Source organism: Chinchilla lanigera, unplaced genomic scaffold, assembly GCF_000276665.1.
Source record: "Chinchilla lanigera isolate Chin_1 unplaced genomic scaffold, ChiLan1.0 scaffold00183, whole genome shotgun sequence".
In the NCBI taxonomy this organism is placed as follows: Eukaryota; Metazoa; Chordata; class Mammalia; order Rodentia; family Chinchillidae; genus Chinchilla; species Chinchilla lanigera.
Window position 1 is genome coordinate 738570 of NW_004955584.1, and position 7290 is coordinate 745859.

At 43.4% G+C, this 7290-nt stretch overlaps 1 protein-coding gene across 1 annotated transcript in view; it reads left to right on the forward strand.

Moving 5' to 3' along the window:
- The first annotated feature begins 1259 nt into the window (after nucleotides 1-1259).
- LOC102028147 (vomeronasal type-2 receptor 116-like) overlaps nucleotides 1260-7290 on the forward strand; it is a 12689-nt gene continuing 6658 nt past the window's right edge. Inside the window, exon 1 of the mRNA XM_013509871.1 lies at nucleotides 1260-1548. Within this exon, the coding sequence (XP_013365325.1) occupies nucleotides 1405-1548 (144 nt within the window). The 5' untranslated portion in view covers nucleotides 1260-1404. The remainder of the gene's footprint in view (nucleotides 1549-7290) is intronic.

Genomic DNA, 7290 nt, shown 5'->3' on the forward strand with positions numbered 1-7290 from the left:
CCTCGCTTTGAGCGTCCAGGGGATGTGGTGCTGGGTGGCAGCTTCTCCATCCTTCATTTCTACAATGTAGTCTCCCTGGACTTCACGGTGCTGCCTGCGGGGCTACCATCCTCAAGGTGAGCCTTGTCCCTGGGTCCCCAACGCTGTGGTGGGACCGACCCCCGAATCCTGGTCCTCCATCCCTCCCGGTGCTCGGGACCCTTTCTGTGCGTCCCTTTCTGGCCTGGCTCCTGTGCAACCAGGACCATGTTGTGTGCCTGAGCCCCTGGGCTTCGGGCTGGGCAAGTGTTCCTGTGTCTCCTGCTCCTGTGTTGTGAACAGGGCCAGGTGAGACGCACGTTTCTCCCACTGACTGAGTAAGCTTAATGCCTCTCTCCATGAGTGGGACTCAGGTTCCTCTGGCTGCTCTCCCTTCGCCTGTTTCTGTCCTTCAGTTCCCAATGCAGCGCTCCAGAAATGCTAATGTCTTCCACTGTTCCTCTGTGACCCTCACTATTATGTTGTTTGAAATTTGATGAATAACAATTGTTCCTATGTCTGGGCATAGGAAAGTACAGAGACATGTTGATGTGTGTATACACCATAGAAGGGTTAAATCAGGGTGGTCAATGCATCCACCATGTCACATGTGTACCTTGTTTTTTGTGGATGCCAGTATTTAAAGTCTACTCTCTTTGTAACTTTGAAATACATGTTCATTACGGTGATCTTTAGTTACCATGCTTGGTCACTAGACTTGGCACTCTTTCCTCTTGTCCAACTGACTGTCCCTATGACCAGTATCTCCTGTCCTCTGCCAACTTTATGGTTTGTTTTTTGTTTTCTCTGTATTGGGGATTGAAAACAGGTCATTCATGCTCTGAAATATCCATGGCTCATTTTGTTTTTGTTGTTGCTGCTGTTGTTGTCCTTCTTCTGCTGCTGCTGCTGCTCCTCCTCCTCCTCCTCCTCCTTTCCTTTTCTTTCTCCTTTTCCTTCTCAAGACAGGGCCTTGCTAAATTGCCTACATTGGGCTTGATCTTCCAAACCTCCTGCCTCAGCCTCTCAGAGTGCTGGGATTACAGGTATGCCCTACCACACTCCAACCTCGGCCCCCTTTTTCTGTTCTGAATGATGCTGTGTGCATTTCTGTGCACAAGCTCTATGGGAATGCATGTTCTCACATGTACTGTGTGTGCCACGCACACAGGCATCACTGACTGCCTGCCTGCCCCGTCTTCCCTCTGCCCACTGTGACTTTGGGCTTCTCTCCTCAGCATGTCCAGCTGGGGCTACCGGGTGGCCCAGAGCTTCGTCTTTGCTGTGGAGGAGATCAACAGGAGCACCCACCTGCTGCCCAACCTGACACTCGGCTTCTCCATTCGCAACTCCGGGGACTCTGTGCACGGGGCCCTGCACGAGACCATGGCCTTCCTCACGGGGCAGGAGGACCCCGTCCCCAACTATGCGTGCCACCTCGGTCCACCCCAGGCCGCCCTGGTGGGGGACACGCGCTCAGCCCTGTCTGTGGCCATGGCCAGGCTCCTGGGGCTCTACAAGTTTCCCCAGGTGAGTCCTCAGTTGTGCCCCTTTACAACCAGCCAGGATAGCAGAGAGGTCGAGAGGATGGCGACACTGAGCTGCTTTGCTGTGTGCAAATCTCTGCTGTCACATTCCACTCCCAACTCTGCTCTTCCCTACAGAACCTTGTTATGGGTGAGCTCGGATCCCACCATCTGGATAAGCAGACAAGTTCAGGTCAAAATCAGTAACGGTCCCAACTCACTCAGCTGGGAGGAGCTGGCACTGGAGCTGGGGCTTGAATTCAGGCAGGGAGATCATGCCACTATCCCCGGACTGGGTTTGAGGAGGTTCTCAGAGCTGAGAGAAGAAACTTAACTACCCCATGTGTAGAATACATTTGCAGCTTCACTGCCTCCCATTCTTGAAAGAGAATTTCCAGGACTAATTGCTCCTGGAAAAGGTACAGGAGAGGTTGTATTAGGCAGAAATGAAAATGTACACACAAAGAAATACAGTTCAGGCCCGCAGGAGAGAGCATTATTTTCTAGAGATGGCTACATTTATGTTTCTCTTGAGGGGGAGGAAACACAAGGAAAATTGGCCCGCATTCCAGATGCATACCAGCCTATTTACAAGTCTATTTACAAGGCCCACATTTTTTACAGATTCCATTGGAATATAAACATTCCTTACATTCTTTCACTGTGTTTCTTTAACTGAGGATCAGGTTCCTGGTCTTTATTTTCTCAATTAAGCCAATTCATTGACATACTTTTCCTGTGATTTGGGTGTGGTGAGTCTGGCAGAAAAGGATCCCAGATATAACAAATGGAATGCTGCTATGGATCACGTTGGGTAATTACAATTGTGTCCCAGAAGTTTCAGTGTTCCTCAAAGTAAAATTTTTAGTTATGATTCTCCTTGTCTCCTTCTTCCCTATTTCATTTCTTATATCCTAAGCCACTTTCCTCCCCTCAGACTTCTCTTTCACTGTTAAGGGTGCAGAAGGACAAAGGGTCCATTTACTTATAACTGCTTCAGTCTAAAGAGGTGCACTGATCTTGCCTACCCAGGGATACAAAGTCTCAGCCTGACTGATTAAAGAGACGGAGAATGTTGGGTTTTGTTGTTTGATGAAACTCTCATCCTTTGATAGTCTGGGAAAGTGTATAAGGACATTACCAAGTTATTGATGGTTATGTTTCATTTTATAAACTTGTTAAGCAAGGCTAGGTCAGAAATAAAAGGCAGAATAATGAATAGCTTCAATAAAATGACAGACTTCAGTAGCACTTGGCACAAGCCTTTTATCTTTAATATTAGCCTCTATTTGAGGTGTGTACCCTAATGAAACAGGTAGAGTGTAAAATCATATATATGCTTCCTGTTTGATAAATTTAATTTTTAAATTTTCATTATAATAATGGTGAAGGAATACACTAAACAAAGGTGTGTCTGTTATTGTTACATTAATTACATTGTTTTGCTCTCATCTTTATAATTTCCCTCAATTTCACTTTTTTGCTTGTTGTTTCTCAACTACCTTAAGATTTGTCATAAGGCTGTCTATTTAAACCCGCTGTACTTCCCTAATGTAAACACTGATTGAGATGAATTTTCTTCTTAGAAGTGATTTCATAGTGTCCCAGAAGTTTCACTGAATTGTACTATCATCAACTTTCAGAACCTTTTACATTTCTTCCTTTATTTCTTCTGTGACCCACTGGTTGTTTAAGAGTATAGTGTCAATTTTCTAAGAACTTTTGTCTTTTCCTGACATTACTTCTGTCATCTTTTCCTATCTTCATTGCACAGTGTCCTGATAGTATGCATGATAGCATATATACTTAAATTTACTTAAGCAGGTTTTGTGGACTATTACGTGATATATTTTATAAAAATACCATGTGCTGATGAAAAGAATGTATAGTCTGTGGTAGATGGGTAGAGTACTCTGTATATATCAATTAAGCCCATATGTTCAAAGGTGTGGTTCAGCTCTAAAATTGCTCTATTAGTTTTTTGTTTAGTTAACCTCCTTGTAAAACTAGGGAGTTAAAAACCTCCCACTATGATTATGTTAGTGTTTATTTGATCTTGTTTTTGTTTTATGAAGATAGGTTCTCCAGTATTTGGAGCATATATGTTTATCAATGTTCTCTCTTCTTGTTGGATTGTTCCCCTAACTAGCATGTAGTGACCTTGTCTCTTCTAATCACTTTTAGCTTGAAGTTTACCATGTCTGATATTACCACCCATGCAATTTTGGGGTCCTGGTGTATTAGAGGTTGTTTTCCATCCTTTAATTTTTAGTCTATGAATAACTTTTTGGATTAGATGAGTTTCTTAAATGCAACAGAATGTTGGATTCTGTTTTTTAAATCCAGCTGGGCAGTCTGTGTCTTTTAATTGGAGAGTTGAGGCCATTAACATTGAGAGATATTACTGAGATGTGTTGGTTATTTACTGTCATGGTCTTCTTTGTCTGCTGGTGAATCCGTGTTTTTCCTTCCCAGATATTTTTTGTTGCTGTTTACCTATTGACCTCACTGGTTTCCTCTGTGTTTTTAGCTGTATCTCATTCACTATTTCTGTCAAGAATATACATAAGTGGGGGCTGGGGATTTAGCTCAGCGGCAAAAGCGCCTGCCTGGCAAGCGCAAGGTCGTGAGTTCGGTTCCCGGTACCGGAGAAAAAAAAAAAAAAAAAAAAAAAAAAAAAAAAAAAACAATATACATAAGTGTTGTGATAGTCAAGGCTTACAAGGGAAACAATTTAATACAGGACACATAATTTAGAGGGTTATTTTATAATATTCACCCCAAGTCAAATGTAAGAGTGCAAGCAATCTGTCCACACACTAGAGACCCTGAGAATCCAGCTGAGGGCCTAGATCCAATGGCAATGTCTTGCTGCAAGTCAGAATCTGAGAATCAAGAATCTGAGCTGGGAAAAAAAAAAAAAAAAAAAGAATCTGAGCTGGGAAGGCCTAAAGGTCAGTGGTGGAAGCTAGAAAGTCTGTGCCAGCGGGATGCAGGATCTGTGCCAGCAGACTGAAGAATCTGCACTGGAACCAGGAAATGACACTAAAAATAAGGACCAGAGCTTTCCCAAAGTAAATTGCTGCGATCCTCAGCAACAGGGTGTCCAGGGCTCCTCTGGTGATGAGTTCATATCAGGAAAGCGAGCATAACAAGCTTCTTCAAGAGAATCAACAGCTCACCACTTACCCTCCAGAGCCAGGAAGCAATGCTGAAAAGGACCAGAGCTCGCCCAAAGTGAACCGCAGCCATCCTCAGTGACAAGGTCCTGAGCTCCTCTGAGGATGAGAACAGTGGGGTTCATATCAGAAAAGCCAGCATGACAAGCTTCTCCAGGAGATCCAACAGCCCAAACTCATCATCTCCAGTTCTCTTTTTAGGTTGCTGGCAACAATCTTCAGGTGGGCCTTTCACACCCAGCACCATGCTGAGTCAGTTCAGCTGGGTATTGCAAGTTAACCATCAGTTGTCAATCCACCACAAGTGTTTTCTCTAGAGAGCATTTAATACTCATGTATCTTCTGATCTTATCTTTTTTGTGGAAATACTTTCTTTCTCTATATACTTGGAACAATGCCTTTGTTGTATAAGTTAATCTGGGTTGGCAGTTTTTTGCTGTTAGGACTTGAAATACTTTGCTCCAAGGTCTTCCTACCTCTAGGGTTTGCATTGAGAAGCAATCTGTGATTCTAATTGGCTGAACTTTCTATGGGAATTTTTGGGTTTTGCTTGGTTGTTTTTTATTTTAAAGAGAAGCAAAAAATAAAAACAATGATATGAAATTTGAAAACAAGATAGTAGGAGAGTAACAATGATTAATACATTGTATATTGTTATCTTCAAAGTAGTTGCTCAGATTACAAGATAGAGGCATGAAAAATAGATCAAACAATTTAAGAACAAACCTTTCCTTTTTGTTTTTATCTGGCTAAGTCTTGTGCAGTTTTTTGCTGGGTATCTGGTAATTTAATAAGAATATGCCCTGGTGAGTTTCTTTTTTTCATTATATTTGTCTGGTATTCTATAAATGCTGCTTATTTGTATTTTATACATTTTTATAGTTAGGAAATATTCTTCTGTGGTTTATGTAAACATGTTAGTGAATCCGTCTGTGCTATCTTCTAATTTTCTCTATGATTACCCTTATACTGGTTTTCTTGTCATCTAATAGCTGCTGGATAGTCTTTTCTTGTTGTCTTATTTTCTTCTTGCCTTCTTTGAGCTCTTTATCACAGTTTACTATTTCGTCCTCAGTATCAAACACTGTCTTCACAGTAGTCATTTCTGCAATGTATGAATTCTACAGTTTTATTTTATTTCAGGTACTTCTGTCTGACATCTTTTTGAGAATTTCATATCCTTGTTGAATCTGTTCATGCTAGCTAAGGTGGCAATCCATCCCCAGAACGGTGCAGGAAGTAGTGATCTGCATACAGTGATAGCATAACACCAACGTGAGCTTCCAGTCCTGTGTAACTCAGGCTGAACCTGGCCTCTGACTGCAGGAACCAGATCCATGATTACCAGCCTGTGCCTCTCAACGGGCCTTTCCCTAGTCTGCTCTCCAACTGTGGGCCGTTTCCTGTGGGTGTCCTCCCTCATTCACTATGGAAAATTGGCAGTGTGCAGTATGGTTTGGGGCCAAGGGGGCTTCCTCTGTGGCCCAGCTTCAAACACTTAACCCTGCCCTACAATGGTGTCCCCACCAGCTCTTGCTCTATGATTGTGGCTGCAGGGGCTGTACTGAGGTCACTGACCAACTGTTGGCTGTGAAATGCCACTCTGGAAACAATAGCCTGTATATTCCTTGTTGGTTCCAACTGCTGATGAATTTTTTCCAACCCAATGCAGTTCTCTGGTTCTCTATGAGCAAAAATGTTGTTAGTTTCACTTTGTCTACCAAATGGTGGCTTGCACCTGTTAGCAGTGCTGCATCGTCTCTCCTCGTGGTGTGATCTACTTCTTCTGTATTACTTAATCCTATTTTTTCTTCTGTCAGTTTCATCCTGATTTGTGGGTAACCACCACTCATGTCAATTCCTCTCCATGCTACAATTTTCCAGACTATGTCCTTCAGAAGCTGAGTTGCTGCCCCTTACTGCTCCATTCTTCCTTCAATAAAATGCCATGTTACTCTTACTCTTTCAAGTTTTTGTGGGAGATTTTGGGGAATGAACACCAAGGCCACACTCAGATCTGCTGAAGGAGATGAAAACAATATGCGATGGATGGGTCAACAGTAATGACCTGCCGCTGAAATGAAACGCACCAGTTATTAGCTTGTTTCTCCACAGGAGGCTGGTTCCTGTGGAAAAGGCTGCAAATCTGAGGCAAAAGAATACAATGTGGGGGCTGCGGATTTAGCTCAGCGGCACAGCACCTGCCTGGCAAGCGGGAGGTCATGAGTTCGATTCCTGGTACCGGGAAGAAAAAAAAAAAAGAATACAATGTGGCCAAATGACTGTCCCTGTGTTTCTTGAGAGATGATGGTGTCTGTGCATGAGATGTGGTTCTTACAGGAACAAGGCAGGAGGAAAGTCCAGGCCACCCAGGGCACTGGCCTTTTCTCACTGTCATTGCTGTGTCCTTATTTCTCAAACTATGACCAGTCTATTTCTGAGTCCTGGTCTTTTCTTCTGTGCCCTGGACCTCCCCACAGGTCAGCTATGCATCCACACTACCCAGCCTCAGTGACAAGACCCAGTTCCCCTCCTTTCTGCGGACCCGTGCCAGTGACCTCACATCC